The sequence below is a fragment of the Prinia subflava genome, chromosome 12 (genome assembly GCF_021018805.1).
Source record: "Prinia subflava isolate CZ2003 ecotype Zambia chromosome 12, Cam_Psub_1.2, whole genome shotgun sequence".
NCBI lineage: Eukaryota > Metazoa > Chordata > Aves > Passeriformes > Cisticolidae > Prinia > Prinia subflava.
The window spans coordinates 10,317,764-10,342,221 of NC_086258.1; the positions used below are offsets into that span (position 1 = coordinate 10,317,764).

At 52.7% G+C, this 24,458-nt stretch overlaps 1 protein-coding gene across 4 annotated transcripts in view; it reads right to left on the reverse strand.

The window, feature by feature from the left end:
* Positions 1 to 24,458, reverse strand: part of NR6A1 (nuclear receptor subfamily 6 group A member 1) — a 72,258-nt gene that overhangs the window by 11,990 nt on the left and 35,810 nt on the right. For 2 of the 4 annotated variants that reach the window (XM_063409489.1, XM_063409486.1), the window contains 4 exons: positions 5,509 to 5,739; positions 3,082 to 3,137; positions 1,429 to 1,586; positions 242 to 469 (listed from right to left, as the gene is read on the reverse strand). In XM_063409489.1, coding sequence (XP_063265559.1) covers positions 242 to 469; positions 1,429 to 1,586; positions 3,082 to 3,137; positions 5,509 to 5,739 — 673 coding nt within the window. Of the gene's footprint in view, positions 1 to 241; positions 470 to 1,428; positions 1,587 to 3,081; positions 3,138 to 5,508; positions 5,740 to 11,963; positions 12,137 to 24,458 lie in introns of those variants that run through there. The other 2 variants (XM_063409490.1, XM_063409487.1) reach the window with 2 other exon arrangements.

Consider the following 24,458-nt stretch of genomic DNA (forward strand, 5'->3'; position numbering starts at 1 on the left):
AGTCGATACAAAGGCAGAAAAAACATTAAAAACATTGAATGACATCATCTGGTGAGGCACCTGGAAACAAGGCAAACGCCAAAGGAATTTTCCAGTGCCCAGGGTGTCACCCGGTGACAGCAGCCACGGTCAGCACCCACCCTGCCCGGACAGGGGCCGAGGGGCGTCCTGGCAGTCCCCGGTGTCACCTCCCAGCCTGGAGCCCCATGCCAGCCCCAGCAGGATGCCCTGCCCCACGCACCCGTCCTCGATGAGCATGGGCGTGCCCAGCGGCTCCAGGTCCTCGGCGCTCAGCAGCTGCCCGATGAGCCCGTGCGACTGCGGCTCCAGCCCGCGCGGCTGCGGCGCCGCCAGCGCCGCCGGTGCTGAGTAGCTGAAAAGGTGCGGCAGGTACTGGTAGTGCGCGGACACCGGCGTGCCCAGGTACTGATCCCTGAGTGCAGCGAAGCCGTTCAGCTCCACGGACCTGCTGGAAAAGGAGAAGCCCTTCAGCGCGCCCCGAACGCCGCCCGAGCCGGGGCACCGCGTCCGGCTCCAGCAGAAACGAGAGCAGGGAGAGCACAGGGAACAGCAACGCCTCTGCGGCCGGAGCCTGCCCTGCCCAGAGCTGCCCTGCCCAGAGCTGCCCTGCCCAGAGCTGCCCTGCCCAGAGCCTGCCCTGCCCAGAGCCTGCCCTGCCCAGAGCCTGCCCTGCCCAGAGCCTGCCCTGCCCAGAGCCTGCCCTGCCCAGAACCCACAGCCTGGCAGGCACTGGTTCCACAGGATGGAGAGCTGGGAGCTGCTGCTGGGCTGCATTCAGGGAGAAAAGCAGAAACCCAAACCCACACAAGGCCTGTGCCAGCCTTGCCCACCCCGGCTTCCTGACAGGGGCAGAATTTAGGATTGTACCTCAGGTACTCACACAGCCACAAACAAGGCCAAGCTTAAGCTGCAACTGAACGCAGATGGGACCAGGTCTGAGATTCGTGCTGTGTTTGCAGTCAAAGGCTGCATCAGGAGCTGCATCAGGAGATTTGCACCCACAGCAGCCTAACTTTAATATAACATCACCAATTACTAATATAAATGGGTTTATTCTCAAAATATGAGCACAGTCCACAGAAAGAGCTTATGCAGGATGAGCCACAAAAGGTGACCAAGTTCTCAAGATCTGCAGAAAACAATCAATATAAGCTGAGGTATATTTAAAATATAATTTTAACTCAAGATTGTCTTCCTTTGCTCATGAACCTTTCACTTCCCAGTTCAATTCTTTTCAAGCCAGGGCCTGTTTGTCTTAGAACACAATCAGAGAGGTAAGAACCTGCTGCATGACCAGTTTCAACAAAGATGCACTCACATGTTTTCCCTACACTGACCCCAAGTATCACTCAGGGAAAGAAATCCAAGATTCCTGTAACACCAAATTCTTCCAGGGGTCATTCCCACCTTGAAGATGGAGTAGAAACAGGTGAAGGCTGGTTGCTCTCAGAAACTCCATTTCCAGGGGAGCTGTGGTCGCTGTCTCCGTTGTTGCTCCATGACATGTTTGCCTCTCCCTCGAATTCTTGCCCAGACATAATCCTCTCAATCTCCTCCTCTGATATCTGCCAGATACAGGACACAATGGTTACTGTGGCTGGGAACAGAAAAGCAGAGCCTCTGTTTGCAAACACCCCGTTCAGTCACATCCAGCAGGGCTGACCCCCCTGCAGGTACCACATCCTTCCTCTGCATTTAACAACACACATGGAAAATTCTATTTACAGGTAATCGTGGTGACCTCCAGCTCCAGCAGTAGCATTCAAGTGAGGGTAGCACAGCACACAGGAACTGACACATGAGAAGATGATGTCAGGTGGACATGGCAGCGAGCTGTAAATCAGCCACTGTCACACTGAAAAACCTGGGAGTAATTGGGGCCAGTGCATTGGGAACATCACTCAGGACTGGCAGAGGGAAAGGCAAACAGGAGGTGGAACAGGCTCTGGTTTGATAAAGCAATCAAGAGAGGCAAGGTGACACATATAAAATCAGTCAGGAAAACATTTACAGGGAGACAGAGTTCCCTATTTTCCTCCACATAAGAACCAGGTGGAACCTGAAATAGCAATTGAGCATCTAATACTTAAGTTCTAGAGAGTAACATGTACAAAGTTAAAATGGACTAAAAAAAATTTAAAACTGAATTCACTGTAATATAAAGTCTCAAGAAAGAATGCTCCTGGAGGAATGATCCACACTAATGGGGGAAATGCAACAAAAATTTAGAGGCTTCTTTTTTAAAAAAATTCTGTGCATGTCCCTTCATGTGAACAGCAGGAAACAGGTTTGTGTTCCAGGCAGGCTGTGTCTGAACTGGCCACAGGCACTGGCCACAGGCACTGGCCACGGGCACTGGCCACAGGCACTGGCCACAGGCACTGGCCACAGGCACTGGCCACAGGCACTGGCCACAGGCACTGGCCACAGGCTCCCCAGCAGGGCAGAGAGGTGCTTGCTTGGCTCCTCACGCTTTGGGCTGGGCTGAGTGCTCCTTCCCAGGCACTTGCACTCACAGAAATTGCTTTCAGTGTTATTTCTATTTTGCTAAAATAAACAGTAAACTTCTAAAAGACCCCTTTTCCAGAAGCAAGCTGGAAATGGCCATCATTTCTCAGACATGTGGCACAAGCTGCTGTGCTGAATTACCTCGTGCTTTACAAGGCATCTCTGGACAAGCTGTGCCATCAATCACAGAGACATTTACTGGTGCCCTGCTTGCCACAGCTGAAGGGATTGCAGCAGGCAGGCTGAGATTTACTGGGAGTCGTGGAGGGACCGACGTCCTTGTGTGGCTCACAAAGGACAGGGTGCTGTGAGCCTGTCCGTGTGTCCATGCAGCAGCCTGGACAGGCAGCACCCAGCTCTGTTCCCAAATCTACAGCCCAGGATGTGTTTGTGACACAGCCAGAGCCCGCCACGCCAGCGGGAGCACGGCCAGGGCTGACAGAGGCTCAGCCAAGCCATCCCCAGCCCAGGCTGAGCCCTGCTGTGCTCTGAGCCCAGGCCAGGAGAGCAAAAGCTGAAGGGAATCACGGAGGGACAGGCACACGTGCTCACCTGGACAGGCCCGATGCTTTTGTTTCTGCCTCCTGGCATGCCATCCTCCCTGATTGCTGAAAGACACAACCAGACCTGGGTGAGGAACACTGCTGCTGGGTATTCCCAAAGCACACAGCTGGATACCTGTTGATGTTGAAAGAAGTTTTCATATCCTAAAAGACTGATTTTTTTCATTGAAGAAGTTTACAGAGACACCTCCAGTGCTTGAGCAGCACACGCCATGGTTCTCTCCCCAGAAGGCACAGACACATCGATGGGGCTACAAGCATCACTCAAGGATTTTAGGTCCTTCATGTGCTTCTTGAGTGACAGGTAATGAAGAAATACCAATCCTTTATCACAGTTAATTCCAGCATAATTTGAGAAGTGGCACAGGGTAAGGAACCCTATTTGACCCCTAGAAATAACCCAGTGAATGCCCAGAACTGCTGGAAAATGAGATGTGGAGGCCAACACGTCCAACCCCACAGCCCACAGCCCTGGGAAGCAGCACGAGCCAGAGAGACACCACCAGGGCTGCCACCAGCACAGACACAAAGCACTGCTGGCCCTGCTGTCACCCTGAGGGTCACATCTCCCACAGCCACCACAGAAAATGGAGATGTTTGGCCCTGCTGGTTGCTTGCAAAGCCGTTATTAAAAACTCAAGTTACCACACTGAGCTGCACAGCTGCATTTCAGAGGGGCAGCCTCATTTCTCAGCTGCATTTTTAGGCTCTTTAAACAACTTCCAGCGAGCTCCAGTGAAGTCCAGCTGAGGGGATTAACCTGGAGCAGCTTCTGCACCCTCCTCTTGCCTCTGCCTCTCTGTGCAGAAGCCCACGGCAGCCCTGCCCCTCATGTGCCTCCCTCCCAGGCTGCTCCCCTGCTTATCAGGGCTCCATCTCTTTCCCACCACGACCTGGCCAGACTTGGCAGGAGGCTCTCCCCAGCTGCACGGTGACCTTGCTGCTGCACAGCTCACCCTGCCTGGCACACGGGGCTGCAGGAGGCCTCCGAAGCACAGAAGGACATAGAGGTTCAGCAGAATTTTCTGTTCCAGAAAAGCCGCTCTGCTGCTTGCTTTGAGATATCCTCAGCTCAAACCCTCCTCGTGTGCCTGGAGGCTGCTCCTGCACTCAGCAGGGCAGGGGAGAGGGCCACAGGACCTGAACTGTGGCTGCCCAAACCCCAACCACCCACCCGGGCAATGCACAGCACTGGCTCTTTATTTCTATGAAAGCTCTTTATAAAGAGTATCAGTTTCTCACAAAAGAGAGAGAGAATTATGTAAAAAAAAGCTGCCATAGTTAGCTGTTAGCCCGTTTAGCTTTTTTAGCTTACTGGAACTATGGGAATTCTGGCAATTTTTCTCATTTTCCAAGATATTTTCCCACTAACTGTGATTTAGAAGCTTCCCTTCAACTCATTCAGCTCATTATGAGCCCTGGGCATGGATTGTCTTGGTCTTTTGATTTCAAAGCATAACTTTAGCAGACAATAGTTTACACCTGCAACAAAATGTAGGAATGTTTTTGCCAGTGGTCCATCAAAAAGGCCTCGAGAGACCTGAATGGTTCCCAAATACAGCTGGACTCTGGAATATCGTCCTGGTCCTGGGCTGCATGACAGCCAGTCTCCTCAAAGCTGGAGTCTCCTACCAATGCTAAGCTCTGCACCTCATCTGAATTTAAAAACGTTTGTATTCAGACCTAATAGTGAAGGGATTTTCCAACACAACAATGCCACGACCCGGGCACCAGAGCAGGAACAGAAAGCTCCAGAACCCAACAACTGTGACCTCCCTGGCCTTGGCACAGACACCAGTGGTGAGTGCAACCCACGCGGCTGTCTGGGGAAGGAAGGGAAGAGGAAAGGAGGAACGGGAAGGGAAGAGGAAAGGAGGAACGGGAAGGGAAGAGGAAAGGAGGAACGGGAAGGGAAGAGGAAAGGAGGAACGGGAAGGGAAGAGGAAAGGAGGAACGGGAAGGGAAGAGGAAAGGAGGGACGGGAAGGGAAGAGGAAAGGAGGAACGGGAAGGGAAGAGGAAAGGAGGAACGGGAAGGGAAGAGGAAAGGAGGAACGGGAAAGGAAGAGGAAAGGAGGAACGGGAAGGGAAGAGGAAAGGAGGAACGGGAAGGGAAGAGGAAAGGAGGAACGGGAAGGGAAGGCGGGAGCAGGGGAAGCGGGCGTGCGGCCGGCAGGTGGCGCTGTGCGCCCGCAGGTGAGAGCCACCCCCGGGGAGGGACCCGAGCTGTCCCCGGGCCCCCGGGGAGGGACCCGAGCTGTCCCCGGGCCCCCGGGGAGGGACCCGAGCTGTCCCCGGGCCCCCGGGGAGGGACCCGAGCTGTCCCCGGGCCCCCGGGGAGGGACCCGAGCTGTCCCCGGGCCCCCGGGGAGGGACCCGAGCTGTCCCCGGGCCCCCGGGGAGCCCCGTGGCCGTACCTTTGCGGTTCATGCCCATCTGGAGGCACTTGAGCAGCCGGCAGTACTGGCAGCGGTTGCGCTGCTTGCGGGACATGACGCAGTTCTTGTCGCGGCTGCAGCGGTACACGCGCTTGTTGCAGATGCTCCTCTTGAAGAAGCCCTTGCAGCCCTCGCAGGAGATGATGCCATAGTGCAGCCCCGTGGCCCTGTCCCCGCAGATCAGGCAGGTTCTCTGATCCACCCGCTCATCTGCAAGGCGAGAGGGGAGGTCAGGGGGGGTCCCGGGGTTTGTGTCAGCTGGGTCTGCCCGTGAGGATCCACCCCGCAGGGACAGCTCCATCCTCCCCTTCCCCACCCCAGGCAGGACCCGCGGGGCTCTCCCCGGCAGCCTCCACTCACCTCCCTGCTGTTCTCAGCAGAGCAACAGAACCTTCAATGAGGGAAAAAAGGGTTCTAAAATGTCCCACCTCAACTGCACAGAGCAGGGTGTGCAAATACAGGAAGCTGGCAGACACCAGGGAAATCCTGCCACATCTCACAGGCTCCAGGGGCACCCCTGGCCTTCAAAAGCCTCCCTGCAGGAGCCACCACCCAAGAGAACACCATTACAGAAACCAGTGCACAGCTAAGCCACAGTGATGTGATTTTACTGATCCTTTTCCAAATCTTTGGAAGGCCTTTGGATGATTAAAAATGTAAATTGCAGGGCTCTCCGCAACAGGAGCTGTCACGTTAAATTCAGTATTTTAAGATTCTAACACTGCCTGAGAGAGAGAGAGCAGAGATTGCTCAGCTTGGGGAGATCTCCAGACAGGGATGCCAAACAGAAAGGAAGAAGTAAATGATGGTGAAGGGACCCAAGCTGTTAACCCAGAATCTCACCACCTCATACTGCGAAGGGAGGCCTGAACCTCACTCAAACAAGTCAGCTACACTTAAAATAATGCCAGCAAGTTGCACCAGAAACTCTTCCTGTAGCAGATGTTTCACAGCTCAACATTTTAACCCCTTGCACACCAGGCCAAGCTTGCTCCAGCTTCCACCTCGTGTTTTAACCCATTAAAATCCCAACAGCTGCAAACAGATCTGCACTGCAAAGGTGGGAGCTATTCAAATACTTTCAGGGACACACAGATCTGCAGTATTCCAGTATTCCCCATGGGGTTGCTTTCCCAAATGTCAAACAGGCATTACCCAGATGGCCAGATCACCCTGGCTGAGCCAGGCACTGAGAAGAGAAAGGAACCACTCTGCTGCTTCTCACTCCATCACACCCTTCCTGGGGATGCTGGTTAAACCAGGCTGTTTCTGGTGTTCATTGGCCTGAAGATAGGACAGTGCCATTGCCCAGGATGGGTTTTTGGAGCAGAAGGAGGTAAGAGCCACAGTGAAGTCTTCTCCAGCCTCAATAAAGCCCAAGCATGCTGACAAATCAGGGTGCAGCCTCTTACTACTGCAGCATGTGTGAATGCAAGAGAAATGAATGAGCCCAATGTATAGGGACCAGGAATTAAACCAGTTTTCAGTTACACAAGCCAAGTAAAAATCTAAACCAGCTGCTCCTACTCACAAGCAGCTTTCTCCAGAGCTTAAACCCAGTAGAAACCAGAACCAATCTGTGTTAATCTCTAAAAGGTTTGCTATGCACAGCATGCACATTTGCACTGTTCTGCAAATTTCACTGTTATAAAACATTAAAATAAAGGCATGAACAAAGGAAGCACAAACTTTAACTGAAGAAACATTCCTGATTGGCACCAAAACATTTCCAGTTTTACATGACAGACCACCTCAGGTATGTGCTGAACCTAAAGAATGTGGGTACAGATCGGGAGTGGGGCTATCTGAGCATCTCTGAAGGGAGGCAGCTAAACATGACTTTGTAGTCACCAAGTGCATAATCTGCACCTTCGGCAATCTGATAAACGCGGGGAGGGGGCTGGGGATCAGCCGGGACAGAGGACTCCTCTATCCGCGGGGCTTAGCTCAGCCTCAGCTTCACTGCTGGCCCTCCCCCTGCTCGCACAGCAGTGCCATAAACCCCGGCTGCCGGGGGATCCCGGGTCAGCGGCACTGCCCGGGCTGGCCGCGGGCACGGAGCCACGGCCGGGCGGCACCGGGCATCCCCCCGGGCATCCCCCCCCGGGCGGCACCGGGCATCTCCCCCGGGCCGCAGCCCCGGCACAGCCCCGGGACCCCGGCCCCGGCACAGCCCCGGGACCCCGGCCCCGGCTCCTCCTCACGCCGGCAGCCCCGGCTGATGGCAATGAGCGCTCATTTCCAGGCACAGCCTTTTTTGTTGTGGAAGAATGGGGCCGTCACCCAGCCGATGTGGGAAGCCCGGATGATGAAAGGCAGGAGGATTCGGAATCCTTCCCCTGCCATCCCCGTGTCCCCAGCCCAAGCGAGGCGGTGTGAAGGTCCCTGGCCGCGGGGGCTGCACACACCTCCGGCAGAGCTGCTCCTTGGGCTTCCAGGTTAAAATCGGCCCTCGAGCAGCGGCACACACCGTGAACAAAGACACAGACCCGGGGACCACAGAGGTGTCCGTGCTCCCCACAAACCCGGTGCGAACAGAACCGGGAGATGAAAAACGATGGCCTACAGAAAGTCTTGGAGGTTTAAATCTTTAAAAAACCCTGCAGGGACCATGGCCAGGCCCACGCTGCCGCCCTGTGCCCACGGGTTTGCTGCTCCTGACCTTTGCCAGTTTTCACCCCGTGTAATGCACGCCTGGTGTGGGTGAAGGGTGGGAGAGAAGGGGCAGAACCGCAGTGAACTTCACACAAATAGCAAAGCACGAGCAAACCTAAAGCACTTTTGCACTGAGTGTGCTCTAAACTCCCTTAACCTTGAAATTTCACTAGAATATCAAAAGACATAATAAGAATAGCAATTTTTAAGTGAATAAGCCTTCCCTCCTCCCTGTCTGTCACCTCTCATCTCACTGATTCCTCTGGTTTCAAACGCTACACAAGACAACACAGATTAGGACACAAAGCAATGATAAGAAATTTTCTCAAATACCTGTTTTATTTCAGAGAAAGAGCTGAGGAAGCTTCCCCCTGCTCCCCTCCCCAATTTTCCTGATGGGTCTTACATTTAACCAACTCATACACGGGATATTCTGGCTTTGTTCTCCCAACCCATTGTAGCAGGGGCCACTAAATCAAACAGTTGCTGCTACGACAAAAGCACTCACAAAAATCTCAACCTCATCTTGAACCCTGAAGATTTTTATGGCTACTCCCTCACTAGCCCCTCCCCGAAGCCACATTAAAGGATGTATTGTTTTCAGAGGTCATGGTAGGTTTCATACCATGTACAATGTAAATTCTCCAAGAATATGATGATGCTACACAAGAATCATAGAAGATGGAGTAAAAAAGGTTTAAAAAAATCTCTCCTCATCTATGTTTTATAAGACAAACAGTATAAGCAATACATTTAATTTTTCAAAAAACTGGTTTTGCCTCTCAGCAAAATGAGCAGTCTTGATAATTTTTTGAAGAAAATTCCTATGAATTTCTAAAAGGAAATACCTTACAATCCTGCTGAAACATATAGCAAAGATCCAAAACAGAAAGCACTACAGCACGTGAATGAGATTCTAAAATACACAGCAAATAAATCAAAGCATGGGAACACACACGCAGCACATCCCTGTCACTGCTCCCACCTGTGCCAGTCCTGTGCACAAACTCCCCGAGCTGGAATCAGAGCTGGGTGTGGGGGTGGCACTGCCACATTCCGGGAGGGACCCGGGGCTGGCTGTGCCTGCAGGTCCCCAGGCTGCCAGGGGCTCACACACACCCCTGGAGAATGAAAACTACAGCAGCTAACTACAGCACCCGGTGAGATTTACCTCAGAAACCTGGCAGCGTGTTGGTGCAGCCGGCTTGTGGGATTTTCCATATTGGTGCTTTATGATGGAAGAGAAACAAAGACTTTATATCCAAAAGTAAGGCCAAAAGTGAGGGCACAACCCCTCACCCAACCCCAGAGCAGACGGTGCTGGGATTTGGCCTGGCTGGAAAGCAAGAGGGAGAACACAGAAAGCTGCCACCGGCAAAACTTCCCATTCATACAACAGAACGTGAATTTAAAGCTAAGAAAATCTTTTATAGCTGAAAAAAAAATACAGGCAACACTCAGCACTGAATTTCATTAATATATTTAACATCTTTTCAGCTGTGTGCCAGTTATTTGCCTCTTGATTAACTGACCCTATCGCAGCCCCCTGCAGCACCCTTTAGCTGGGTTTAAGTCTCAAGCTGCTAAATACCAGCTGTTTGGGGAGGGGGGCGGAGGGGGAGATCTCACACATGTGTTACTTAAATCCCAACCGCATCTCACTCTCCTCTCGTCTCTGGTGATGCCTCGAACACAAACAAACGTGTTGGGGTTTCTTTTTCCCTTCATTTTTCCTAACGAAGTTTTTCATCGTCAATTTTCAGTTTCAAGAAAACCATCCTGTGAAATTCAAGCCCCAGAACTGGAGGAACTCCCCCCTCACTGTGGAGCGCTGCATTGTCCAAACAAGCCCACCCCCAAACAGGCGCCTTTGCTTCAGGGGCCTTTTTGGGTTTTGTTTTTTGGTTTTTTTTTTTAACTTATAATCGATGAACACAGGGATTAAATTTTCTGTGTGCTGGCCCCTGCTCGGGCCGGAGCTCGGCACAAAGGGCCAGCGCCCGCTCCTGCTGCCCACCCAGCCCCAGATGGGGGTCCCTGCCCCACGCCGGAGCCCCACGCGTCCTGCCCGGCCAGCCCGGCTCAAAGAGCAGATTGTGCTGCCCCGGATCAGGCCGGCCACGGGGAGAGCTGAATAGAATTAACCCTCTGTGAACTAAAACAAAAACATTTGTGTGCCCAGCTGGGAGAAAGGTTAATTTAAATGGACAAGCCTCCTGTAAAAAAAAAAAATAGAGGAGGGGAAAGAAAGAGGCAGAGTGTAATCTTATTCTCTGTACTGTAAAAAGATGTTCTGCTCACAGAGAGTCTCATTTTAAAAGGCAGCAAGTGAGTACTGCAAAGAAAAGAGAAATGCTGCACTAGAGGAATGGCCAGTGCATCTCACTCTGCTCTCCCTTTCCAGTAATGAAATCCCAAATTCACGGCCTTATTCCACTCTGATTCTGTTTCTGCCCAAGCAGAGTTCAATCAAAAGAAAACCCCCATAAAAAACCCAGAAATCATCAGCTGCCCCTTTTCGGCTCGGTATAAATCAAGAGCGCGCAGCTGATGAAACCCATCACCCTTCCCCTGCCTGGGACACATCTCCATTTGCATATCAAAAACTCATCTGTGAAATGCAACTTCTCCCGGGCAGGGGAGCCCCGGCCCCGCCGCCGCCTCCCCCCGACCGCAGCCCCGCGCCCCCGGAGCCCGGGCGGGCCGGAGCTGCCGAGGGCCACGGGGCGCTGCGGGACCCTCGCCCCGCTCCGCCGTGCGGGACGGGCACAGCACGGATCCTTCCCTCCGGCCAGTTGTTGCACAAAGAGTTTGGAACAAAAGCCCGCACACCGAAATGTGCCCGATGGCCGGGGCCGCAGCCGGGTCTCGGTGGCGCTGCCCTCTCACAGACCGACTCCGAGTTCAGTCGCCCTCTCCAGTGACCAACTTTCGCTGATCCAATTTTAGCAAAACAGAGCTCGGTGCGCGGCCCCTGCCCGGCCCCGGCGCGGCCGCACGCTCTGAATTAACGCCCGGGTTAGACTGGTTTGGTTCTCTTAACTGATGCATTACAAAGCGCTAAGATGAAGACCTGACTTACCTGCCCTAAAACCTATTTCTTGGCCCTACTGAAGCTGTCCGGATGTGCAGCCACTGAGAACGATGCTGAATTAAGAAAATCTGGAACTAACCCCACCCCAGCAGTGCGGGCTGCGGAGCAGGGCCTGGGCACAACCGGAACACTTCTCCAGCGTGTCACCGAGCACGCAGTGCTCTCTCTGAAATATTTCATGTTACTCTGAGGGGGAACTTTACCGCTGCCCTCACACACAGAGGGGAAAGAGGCTGCAAATAGCGGGGGGACAGCGCCGGTCCCGGGAGGGCGGGCGGGCGCTACCGAGCGCCTCCGTGACCCCGATACTATCCACAATCAACGATACTAAAAAAAGCTCCTCCAGATGGTCGGAGGGATTAGGAAGTTTAAAATATAAACAAATTAAGCCACAAACCAAACTAATGCCCTTTTTTTTTTTTTTTTTAATTGTATAATCTTGCTCGCAGCCGAGGGCTCCGCTGCCCGGCCCCCGCACGCCGGGAGCCGGGAAAAGGCAGGAGAAGGGAGAGCCCGCACGGCTCCTTCTCCCCGCGGTCCCGCACCCCGCGGTCCGAGCCCCGCACGCCGCACCCCGCGGCCGCCGGCACGGGGCGGCCCCGGCCCGGTAGCGGCGGGGGGCGGCGGCCCCGGGCCCCCGCAGCCCCCGGCGGCACCGCCCGGACAAAGGCCCGGCCCCGCTCACCTTCCATGCAGGTCGAGTCCCGCTTCATCCCCGGCCGGCTCCTAGGGCCGCCTCATGGCGGCGGCGGGCGGGCAGCCCGGCTCGGCCATCGCCGCCGCCGCGGGCCGCCCTATGCTAACGACGCGATGGCAGCGCCGCCCCCGCCGCACCGGCCCGCGGGGGGGCCGCGCCCCCGCCCGCCCCACGGGGCGGCCGAGCCACCGACACAGCGACACAGCGACCGACAGAGCGACACAGCGACAGAGCGACAGACAGAGCGACAGAGCGACAGAGCGACAGAGCGACAGAGCGACAGAGCGACAGAGCGACAGAGCGACAGAGCGACAGAGCGACAGAGCGACAGACAGAGCGACAGAGCGACAGACAGAGAGACAGACACAGCGACAGACACAGCGACACAGCGACAGAGCGACAGACAGAGCGACCGACCGACAGACCGACTGACAGACAGACTGATCGTCCGAGCGACAGACCGACCGACAGACCGACTGACAGACAGAATGATCGTCCGAGCGACAGACAGACCGACAGAGCGACAGACTGACCAACAGACCGATTAACAGACCGATCGTCCAACCAATAGACTGACCGACAGGCCAACCGACCAACTGACAGACTGACTGACAGACCGACTGACCGACAGACTGACCAAGAGAACAACTGACACGCTGACTGACTGACTGATCGCTGCCCTGCCAGGAGGCACGGCCTGGGCAGTTGCCAGCTGGCATCAGCCACTGGCCATCACCACCGACCCCTGGCCACCAGCCATCACCACTGGCCAGCACTTTGCACAGTCCTTCCACCACCTTCCCAGGGAAGCTGAGAGAGGTGTTCACTGCAGTGTGAAACAGGCACACACATCAACAAAATAAAAGTTGCCCAGAGCATCTGTGGCTGCCCCATCCCTGGGCGTGTTCAAGGTGAGGTTGAACACGGCTTGGAGCAAGCTGGGCCAGTGGAAGGCATCACTGCCCACAGCGGGGTGTGGAACAAGATGAGCTTTAAGGTCATTTCCAACCCAAATAATTCTGAGATTTTATGACTCTATGAAAATTATTTCTTTAAACTGATAGCAAGTATTGGCCAAAACCTCGTGCTTAGTTTTAATCACCAGTGAAAAGCAGTACAGACACAGGCAGTACCAGCCAACAGGCACAGCTCACAATGCCCAGGCCAGTGCCCTCGGGGAAGCCCCTTCCCATGCCCACTCCTGGACTGGGATTCCCAGGTCCCCCAGGACTGGGAATTCAGATGCTGCTTTGGTGGTGGTCACTATGGGGCAGGGGACTGGAGCCGTCCTCCAGGGGTCTGCACAGGGGAGATGCTGGGTTAAAATGGAACACCATAAATCCGTGACTGGTTTAGCTGCCCACCTCCAAACAGGCACCACTGGCAGCACTGATCATGGTGAGCTCTTGGTCAGACACAGCCGTGTGTCTGCACCAGACAATATTTTCATGAAGCTCTTCTGCCCCTTTGTCCTCCCTCTGGGATGAACTCAGCCTGGGCTACAGTGCAGCTCATGTGTCCTTAGTGCCCAATACACTGTCCTGGTGCTCAGCTGTATTTGACCAGCCCAAACCAGTGCTCACCACACCACAGCCCTTAAGGGAAGGCTCAAGAGCATTTCTGCTGATGCCCAATCCAACCTGTTCTCCAGATGTCTGGATGTCTCAAAACTGGCTCTGCTTAAAAGCCACAGTTGCTTCTGTTCCTCGTCCTGAGGGCTGCAGCACCCAACTGCGCTCTGAGAAACGGCTGCCTTAGAATAAACAAGGCCCAGAGGCAACAAAAGAGGTCATATTTCACTCCATCCCAAGCCTGAATTTTTATTGCTTTCTGGTGACATCCAGCAATGCAAGTAACCTCGTGAGCAGGCAGGGCAAAGCTCAGTGGTATCCTCCTGGCAGCCCGGGCCCCCTGACCCTGCTTGGGCAGGGGATCTGGCCACCAACCCCAACCCCAACCCTTCCATGATTCTCTCCACTCGTGACCCCGTTTTTAACCCAGCATTTCCGCACAGCAGGTGCATTTGCAGGAGCAAAGCCCTCGCTGCACTGCTCTGCTGCTGCTGTAAATCTGTGTGGTTCGTGTCAGTCCCTGAGACCCCGGTGGGCCTGAGCTCCCCTTCCCCAGTGCCAAAGCCGGGCTGGGCGCGGCGCCGGGGCCGCGCTGGCAGCGCACGGCCAAGGTAAGGCAGCCTGGCTGCACTATTGACACAGCTGTTTGCAATCGTGCTGCTCCCAGAGCTCCACATTCTTCATCCCCTGCGAGCCCTTCGGCGGCTCCCGGCACCCCTCGGAGAGGTGTGACCAGAATGCAGAGAGCTCATTTTGTAAAGCCGCAGTGTGCTGTGGACACAGCAGGCTGAAACGAAGCAACTTAATCTCCAGATAACACAAAGTTGCTCCCACAACTGCTGCTTGGACCCAAAACACAAACACACAAAAAAACCCCCAAACCAAACCCCAACTCCAACCCCCTCCTCTCCTAATTCTGAAACTGCAATTATAGACAAAACCTGGCTGGGAAAAATGATAATTGCCCAAACAACCCAAATCTTCCAAATTACTCAAAACTCACATTAAATACACATGTCAGTTTATCCATATAAATCCTTAAGGGCAGGAAATAATTGCAGAGATCCGAAACTATTCTGTAAAATCACACTGGAATGGGCAGAGTGCAGTCAAAGAGACAAGAAAAATGAGTTCTGTTGTCTGACCCAAACAGCCATGCAGCAAATCTGAGCAAAAGAAAAATAAAGTAGCTGGTCCTTATTTTAGCCTGTATCAGCCAATTCACACCCGAGACAGAAAAAACCTGATGCTACTGTAACCAATATCTAAGATTTTCTAATGACACCAGTCCATAACAATAAAAGCCAAAAGCATTGCCAAAAAGTGGGCAAGTGGCACTGCTGCCTGCAAGGGATTTGTTGTGCTGATGTTAAAGCCGTAAGGGACAGGCACAGGAAGCAAGGGGAGGTACTGCCCCTCTCCCCGGGTGCTCCCTGGTCATGTGCCATGAGATCATCATCCCAAAGAGAAGGAATTCTTAAAAGGTGTGACTTTTTCAGAAATATGGAGACAAAGTGGGGTCATAAGCCAGTACCAAAATGGACAGCACAGTGCCAGGCCAGGCCAGCACAGCTCTCCAGGACACTCTCTGCCAACACCATCACTTGCCACAGCCAATCCCAAAAACTTCCATGAAAACCCCAAATTTGGGCAGAGCAAGGTTGGCAGAGCTGCGCGGCCCCAGGACAGGGACAGCCCTTCCTTGAGCTCTCGCTGTCCCACCCACGGCCACAGTTTCATAATTCCCGTGCTCCAGCGAGGCTTTGCCCATTTTCATGACAATCGAGGCTCTGTTGTGTCCCCGCAGTTTGAGCCATCAGCCCCTTTGTGGCAGGAACAAAGTCCGGCCTTCGGATAACAAAACCCAGCACATCTCGAGCTGAAGAGACAAACCCGGGGCTGCCCCTCACCACTGAGCTGGCCACGGCCCAAACTACAGCGCTGAAGGGGGTTTGATTTCAAGCAACAAACAGATGCTAAGGAAACACCCGACTCTGGCCTGGTTCTCATTTTACCGCCAGCGCTGTGCAGCGCCGAGCCCGCGCGGGTGGGCAGGCACAGGAACGTGGGCAACGAGACCCAGCGCCCACACCAGAACCAACCTGGTGTGCAAATGCTGCTGAATAAACGATAAAAATTCAGATTATCACACCTCAACAGCCTCGGCACTGTTACTGCTTTCAGGCACTGCAGTGAGAGAACTGGTTGGAGGTAAACACAGCGTGTACTTCCCCCAAAAGATCTATTCCACTCGCTATGTATGCAGCTATTTCAGAGAAAAAAATTAAAAATTAATATAAAATTGCTTAGAGGAGCTATGGAAGGAACTGCAAGGAATGATAATAAACATCCACCTGATGTCTGAGCTGCTCTGTGATACTGGGTTTAACAACAGACTGGGTAATTCCTCTCCTCCCTGGTGTTAAACACTCCAGGAGCGTGGTGTTAATAATTCTAATGAAGGTGGTCACTTGGTGCACATAAAATTAAGCAATTTTCTCCTTCTTACTAGTCTGATAGGTCGTTGTGTAAATTGAATCCTTCCATCAATTTCCGGTTTTATCTGTTTATTTATATTTTTATTTGCCTGGCTACTGAATTTGCCATCGCAGTCAATTGAGCGGTTACAAGAAGCGTTTCATTGCACCTCGCTTGGAGGGTGACAAACAGCAGAGAGCAGCTCTGTGTAACAGAGGAAAAGGCAGGGGGGAGGTTAAGGGCTCCTCAGAGAGGTCGCCTTCAGAGGAGAAAAGGAAAACAAATGGGACTGAAGGCATGGGAAGTATATGGTTTTACTGCCTTACTGGGAAAGTACAAGAAAGGGGAATTGCAAAGGGAGAAGCTTTACATTTCTATGAGGAGGCAATCGAGCTCCATTTCCTTCCATGGGATGGCTCCATGCATTCTCAGAGTGCATCTCCCGTAACTCCCAGTGCCCGAATCAGATCACACAACATCAGATCACACTGGAAACCACGGGGAAGTCCTCGGGCTGGGTCCCTGCTACCGGCGAGAGCTCCACAGAGCCCTGAGCACTGCGTGGCTGGAGCAGCAGCGGGGCCGGGGCAGGCTGGGCCGTGCACCCCTCCTGGGGCCAGCTGCTGGTCCCAGGGTCGGTGCTCAGGCACAGAGCCCGCAGGAAATGCAGCAGTGGGGCTTTGCAGTGGGGCTTTGCAGTGGGGCTTTGCAGTGGAGCTTTGCAGTGGGGCTTTGCAGTGGAGCTTTGCAGTGGGGCTTTGCAGTGGAGCTTTGCAGTGGGGCTTTGCAGTGGGGCTTTGCAGTGGGGCTTTGCAGTGGGGCTTTGCAGTGGGGCTTTGTCCTGGCCTGTTCTACCTACAGAACCCGTGTGCCCATCAGCAGCATGGACACAAAGGAGCCCAAACCTCTCCATCCCAGCCTGGGCAGGAGATGATGCTTGGAGGGTGCAGGAACACAGGAGAGGCCTGTAGGCCAGGAGCCAGAGAGCATCTCCCACATTTGAAGAGGTGGGAAAATTCAGTGCATGAAAGTGATAAACTGAACAGCCAAGAGATGAGTTTACACCAGACTTACACAAACTGCAACCACACAGCTACACCAGCCTGCTGCAGTGCTGGTGTTTTTAATGGCAACAACACACCAAGTTGTTATTATAACTATAGTTAGAATGGTTCTGAACAGTATTTACAAATACCAGCTTGGGGGTGAGCAGCAATTTTTTGTATGCCCAGGGCAAAACAAACAGCGAGGACATTTCCTCAAATTTCAGGTCAGATGGCAAAACAAGGAAGAAAAAAATCAGAATTACAACTGCAGCCAACACGTTGCTGGGACTGCAGCAGCTTGGGAGCTTCTTTGGATCATTAGGTGCTGGGGAAAGTCCTGTTGGGAACGTCCTGGCTGCCCCGTGCCTCTTACACACACCGGTGACACTCGCAGAGGGACAGGGAGGTGGCACACTGTGACAGCCCCGAGAGCTGTGCCACGCGTGGGATGTGGCCGAGCACCCCCGCCGTGCAGGGCTGTCCCCATGAGAGAGAAAACAGCGGCGGATACGCGTCCATGGGCTCCGCTGCTCGGGGGACACGGGCGCGGTGTCCCCGCGGGTCCGCGCGGCCGGCGCTGGACGGGAGAGGGCAGCACCCGACCGGGGACACGGCACGGCGGGGATGGGCACAGCGGAGCGGGGCTGGGCACAGCGGGGATGGGGCTGGGCACAGCGGGAACGGGGCTGGGCACAGCGGGGATGGGGCTGGGCACAGCGGGAACGGGGCTGGGCACAGCGGGGATGGGGCTGGGCACAGCGGGAATGGGTCTGGGTACAGCGGGAATGGGGCTGGGCACACCGGGAATGGGTCTGAGCACACCGGGAATGGGGCTGGGCACAGCGGGAATGGGTCTGGGCACACCGGGAATGGGTCTGGGCACAGCGGAGCGAGGCCGGGCACAGCGGGAATGGGGATGGGCACACACTGGCCCCGAGCCCAGCCCCTCCCGGACACCCCCAGAGTCACACCCGGCTGTGCCGCAGCGCAGACCCAGCCCGGCCCCGGTGCGGAGCCAGCACGGCCCCGGTGCGGAGCCAGCCCGGCCTCGGTGCGGAGCCAGCCCGGCCCCGGTGCGGACCCGGCACGGCCCCGGTGCGGACCCGGCACGGCCCCGGTGCGGAGCCAGCACGGCCCCGGTGCGGACCCGGCACGGCCCCGGTGCGGACCCGACACGGCCCCGGTGCGGAGCCGCTCTCGGCACCGCTTTCGCCGCCCTCGCCCCGGCCCGGCGCTGCCCCAGCACCCCCGGGTGCCGCACTGAAGGGTCCGGATGGCACTTCGGGTTTAATCTTCCTGCAGTTAGCTGCTCTGTCAATGGGAGTAGCTATTTTAAATGTCCCTCTCTGTCCCCAATCATCTGAAGTATTCAATGTAACTTGTGGAAGTTTGTAATCCTATTTTCCTTTTTTTACAAGAAAAGGAAAAGCTGACCTGAAATGTTTGACCTGAAATGACCCAAAATTTACAAAAATTATGGAGGAACTATCTGGGATACGCTGACAAACCCTCAGACTTCCCCTTTGGACCCATGTAACCAGCCAAGAATACATCCACCCAGAAAACATCACATTCCAGTGGAAAAACCACATCACCCAAACTCCCAGCTTCTGTAAGAACCTCCTGCCAATGCCTCAGCTTGGAGACTGTGTGATTTACCATCTACAACCATCTATAAACAACAATTACTTCTTAAGATGAATTCAAGCTTAAACCAATTTGTTAAATGTCAGAATCTATAGAAAATGCATTTATTAGAAAGGCAAAGGCATTTGAGGACAACAGCACAGGAGAGATCCCTGCACTCCAAAAATCTTTGTGTAAATTCAACTTCCTTTTTAGAGGGCCTCAAAGCAGCAAGGAAAGGCAAGCAGCAAGGGAGAATGGCACAGTGACACACCTGGCCCTGTTTTAGGGGGATAAGGGCCCACAATCTGTCATGAGCTCTGCATCCCCTTTCGCTGTCCAGCCACAACCTGAAGTGCCCAGCTCAAAGCTGAAGAGGGGGCTCCTCTAGAAAAATGTTCAAACGTGAGGAAAATGTCCCCATGAGCGACACAGGTTGTCCTGGCTGCAAGGTCAAATCTTCGTGTGTACAGCAGCTTGTGTGATTTCAGCACAACACTGCAGAGCAGAACAGTGCTGGGGAAGCTCTTTGTACCCTGTTCAGTCCTTTGGAGCAGCCTGGAAATTCTGGGGCATTTCTGCACTGCTCCCCCCTCCTACTAATATTGGTTTCAGTTCTGGAACCAACGGGGCAAGAGCTGAATCCTGAAAAAACATATGTTACCTCCCTGTCTTCCTCCTGCTAAACCTGATGCTCATCCTTTCCTTCTGATAAACTGGATAATTTATACATCACCTGTACCAGCAGCTCCCAGGCCCAGATACCACCCACCCCAGATAGCACGAGGTTCCAAATTAAGATGTACGTGACTGCAAAGAGCCAATTTTATTAGACAAACACTAGAGGAAAAAAAAAAATCTTCCATCCTCCTCTCATTTGTGAAGCCACACAGGGTGAAGTATTCCCATGCCTATTCCTGACAGGGAGCGAGGCTGCCCCAGCACAGGGGCTGCTGCTTTGGGTGTAAAGACTGAATCAAACATGCAGTATTTAAGACAATTAGGTTTTCAAAGAAACTACACTAAACATTTCTTTCATGTGTAATCAAATTATGTTAAAGCAAACCTCATAATTTAAACCATTCCATTGGTCAGCTCCTATTTGTTTTCCCTGCACCCTCATTTTTGCTCCAGATCTGTCACATTACATTAACACCTTTCCTACTCACTGCCTACAGAAATAACAGCCTTCGACATGCCTGCACAATCCATTTGTCCTGCTCTAATTACTTTTTGACATAGCCTCTTCTGCTGTTATCTTGCCTTTTCTGACCTCTGTCTGTATTAAAGCCATTTAAAACAATCTTTACCCTCGGTATCTATTGTGATGTGTCTTACATGATACTGCTGGAGTATCAGGCAGCGACATTTTGTAAATCAAATATTTAAATCTATGGTAATACGATAATGCACTTGAGGAGGAAAGCTACTGCACAGTGGTAACAGCTACAACTGGCAGCTCATAACACAAGCCCCCAGGACTGCAGCACATTTTCAGGAGGAAATTTCTAGGGTCACAAAACTGTTCTACATAAGGACGCTGCTCAAAGATAAACAGGGTCTTCTGTGTACTCAGGAATTTCCCTTGATTTCACAAATGGGGAGGAAAGCAGGAGAAACTGAGAAAAGTGATCATCCTGCACAGGAGAACCCAAACAAGCTCCAGACAAATTGAGCAGACAGGAAGAGGATCACCAACAATGCAACCCATGACAAATCACACTCTTCAAACCCAGAGAAGAAACCAGGAGTCTCTAATCCCAATATCCCTCTGTTTTCATCAAGCTCATTGAAAAACTGTGCCCTCATTTTCTTTTGTGGTGATTCACAGAAGATGAGCCTCTAATTACCAGCTACTTCCCCAGCTGAAGCAGCAGAGGATCTGCTCTGTGCCAAGTGTCTGCTTTGGAGTCAAGAACTTTTCCACATGGTGGAACTAATTTTTTGGATATCAAGTTGATCCCGACGTACACATGTCTCACACTATACAGTCTAACTACATCTTTACATGCTATTTTCCACATGATCCAGCCTCGTGCTCAATTAATTGGTATCTAGTCAATATTGTACTCACATTTCAAGAGGTTCCTCAAATCTACATTTGCTCTGGTTCATTTACAGGGTAATTATCCAGCTCACACCAAGTCTGGCCCTCTAGATCCAACCAGTGCAGACACAGGCACAGCTCTGCTGGGAAAGCACAGCTCTACACTTTGTCTTCCAGATGACAGCACTATAAAACCGACAGGGGACAAAACCAGAGTCAATTAAAATACATTAAATGCAAAGCAACAATTCTATGATTTGTCATAGAGATTTTATTCCTTTGCGTTCCTCTGACTGTGTCCTCAGGACATTAAATCCCATGAATGCTGTGGAAAGCTCTTCCCACAACACTTCCCTATGCTCATTTTTATTCTCCCCTTTCTCTTTGCTGTCAGCAGCCCTAACCACAAACCTTGGCCTCATTAAAGCATCTAAACAGAGAAGGGACCCGTGGCTGCACGACCAGCCCGGTCTGCTGGAAGAGCAGGAGTGTGAGAGGAAGCTGTGCTGGAGCACGGGGATGGGAAGGGTTTCAGCGAGGGTTTTTCACGGGACATCCAACAGCAGGAGCGGGTCATGCCCACAGGAATTACCAGAACAGTGAGGATTTAGAGTGCTAAAGGACACCAGACCTGGAAGCAAGGCCTTAGAGACTGCCAGATTCGGTGCCTGGTGAGTGGGGAGGCTCCAGGCTGCTCTGCAGTGGCACCGAGCAGCGAATCCTCCAGCCGGCCCCGGAGCACTGCGGGCGGAACCGGCGCCTTCGCTCCTTGTGCAGGAACCTCCTGCTCGGAGGAGACCCAGGATAGGACCGTGATTAGCTCCGAACAGACGCCTCTGAACTGCCTGCCAGAGGAATCCACCTCTCCCCGTGACTGCCCGGGGATGTGGCCCCGAATTAGGGGGGTTGATTTCCCCTCATTAAGCCTGTCCTGAGCTGCTCTCTGCGGGAACCGTGCTCCCACTGCAGCTCCCACCCCTGCCCTGGCTTTCCTGGCTTTGGGAGTATGAAAATGGCAGATTTCCTACACCAAACTGACCCTCCCGGTTGTTCTGGGGCTGAGGAGAGAGAGCAGCCGAGGCCCCACTCACAGCATGTGTGTGCAGGACAGACAGACAGACAGACAGAGCTGCCCTGCTCTCTGCGGCCCTGCCGAGCACGGCCATAAATCCTCCCCAGCAGCACGGTGCGTTTAGCCAGAGGGATCCTCTGCAACACGAGGTGCTGCAAGAAATGTGAGAGGCTTTGAGAGGAAACATGTGAGACTCAGATTTGAAATTAAAATGATCTGCCCCAACAACAGCGCCTGGATTTCTGCATTAAATTTTTGACATTCCAATGGCATGATATGTTCGTGTTGCTCACCCGAGATAATCCCACGCGTTTTTTTAGCAGTTAAAAATTAAAATCTGCATTAGGGTTTTTATCATACATCTTGAAAACAAGGCAAATAGAAAGCTCCCAGTGCTCACCAGCAGGCATCTTATCAGCAGAAACTACGGGGCTCTTTGTGCTGTGTTGTGATGACTTTGCAGCACACGTACTCCTGAGAGCAGCCCCTGCTACTCACAGGAGACACCTCGGATGCTCAGATCTCACCGTGAGGTGCCACAGCCTGTGTCACAACAGCCCAAATCACACTGAGCGAGTTCCTACGCCAAATTTAGCAAACTGCACTTGCACCACGTCTACAGGAGCAAATGTGTTAGGTAAGGGCCACACCGGGGTTATACACACTCAGTGTTTGGTTAAATCAGGAATTAGACTTAGAAATTCTAGAAATATGAATGTCACTTAGCAAAACAGAACATTAATATCCACAGGGAAGCAACCCTCTTATTTAAAGCAAAAGACATCAAGCTTTTCCTGTGTGAGTCTTGCCAAAGACTAATTACATTATTGCTTGTTATTTGTAAGAGAACATAAACATTTTCCTTATGCCCTGAGACAGCAATCACAGAGGAACCCCTACACCCTCACCTCAACACAGGCTATCGTGCAGGATGGAAGGCACTCTGATCTAGTCTCATCCACCCACTAAATTGCTCCAAAGTTTGCTTGCACGTATTTTCTGCAAGTCCAGGGAGAAGCTGCTCTCTGCACTGGCAATACAGCGAGCAGGGTGACAGTCTAACATGGTGTCCTGCTGAGATCCAAGAATAGCAATGCCTTAAAAGGCAGCGATGTTGAGATCACAAGGAAAAGAGAATTAGGGCACAGCTGTGGAGTTCTGTAGGCTAAAACATAGACTCAATATGTCAGAGAAAATTAAATCACAGAGCTACATGTAATTTCTAGTCTCATTTGGAACTTTGCTGTAGCTGTGCAGAATTTGTGCTCGGGTCATACATGTGAGTCTCTGTGTTTCTGCACACAGAAATAAAGCACGGAATTAATTCCAAAAGAAAAAAACAAAGGAATTGTATGTCACAGTACCACAAACAGCTATGTTTGGAGGGAGGTGTAAATGCTGTTGCAGCTCACACACAGATCTGGGGGCAGCTCTGGAGGCCAGAGCAAAGCCCCAGACCAGCCTGTGACACAGCCTCACCTGCAGCACAAAACAAACTGACCTGACAGATCTGAAAAATGCCTGATTTCCTGCAGTTGTCAGATAAGTGAAAGGGGACCCTTCCTCAAAATTGAAGGTACAAAAAGTGATAATAAACTTTAGCATAGGCTTTTTGCCTTGAAGAAGTGATGTTACATTTTTCAGAACAGTATGTAGATATAAATTTGCCAGTATTTATTTATACTTGAAGCCCAGTACTAGTCTCTCCTCTGAAAGCATTCAATATCCAACAGAATACAGTCCATTATCCTCTGCCAATATCTGCTATTACAATCTGTGTCCAACTAATGAATTTTTGGGATGTCAGGGTCCGTGCCTGTCAGTGCAAGAGCTGTGCCTTGAGCCAGGAGCTTGGTGCCTTCCCCAGTGTCTTTCCCCCAGCTCCAGACAAGCCTCTGGAAGGCCCCGGGGCAGAGAGCAGCACAGAGCATCAGCATCACAGTGTGATGGTCAGAGCTGTGGATCCCATGGCAGTCCCTGGAGGAGAAGCTGACCCCTGGGCAGAGCAGGAGGGGCTCTCCTGGCCAAGCCTGGACCCATGGAGCAGCTGAGCAGTGCCTCACCTGCACAAGAGACCAGGCTTTACCTGGCCAGCAGACCCAAATTATCTCTTTAAAAGGCCCTGAAGGCCAGGGACAACTGAGAGAGAAGATGGAGGAAATAAAGCAGCTGGCAACAAGGGAGCAAGACTGATTGGGATGAGGTGTAGATGGCCAGGCTTTCCTAAATCCCTGGTACTTTAGCACTACTGTGGTACAGAACTGCAAGAAAACAGAGGTTGCAAGCTGCACGTAATTACAACTGTGTTTAGCTAAGTGTATTTCCTGTGGAGGTCACAGAGCACGGCTGCACTTGAGGCTGGTGTGTTGGTATCAGCCATCCTTTGTCCCTAAAGAGGTAAATTATACCTCTGATTGTACATAAAGTTCAATAGCTGCTAATGGTTATGCTTGAGCTGCAGACAGAGCTGTGGCCTGACTTCTCCAGGAGTCAATTCCTAGGAAGGGATAGTACATTAAGAGATTTTACAAAGGGGGAGAGTTCAGCAGCCAGCAGACAGGGAGGAGTGCCAACAGGGCAGGGAGGGATGTGCAGGGTCCGGCTGGGGGAGCAGGCTCGGTGGGACGGGACCCGCTGCCCCCT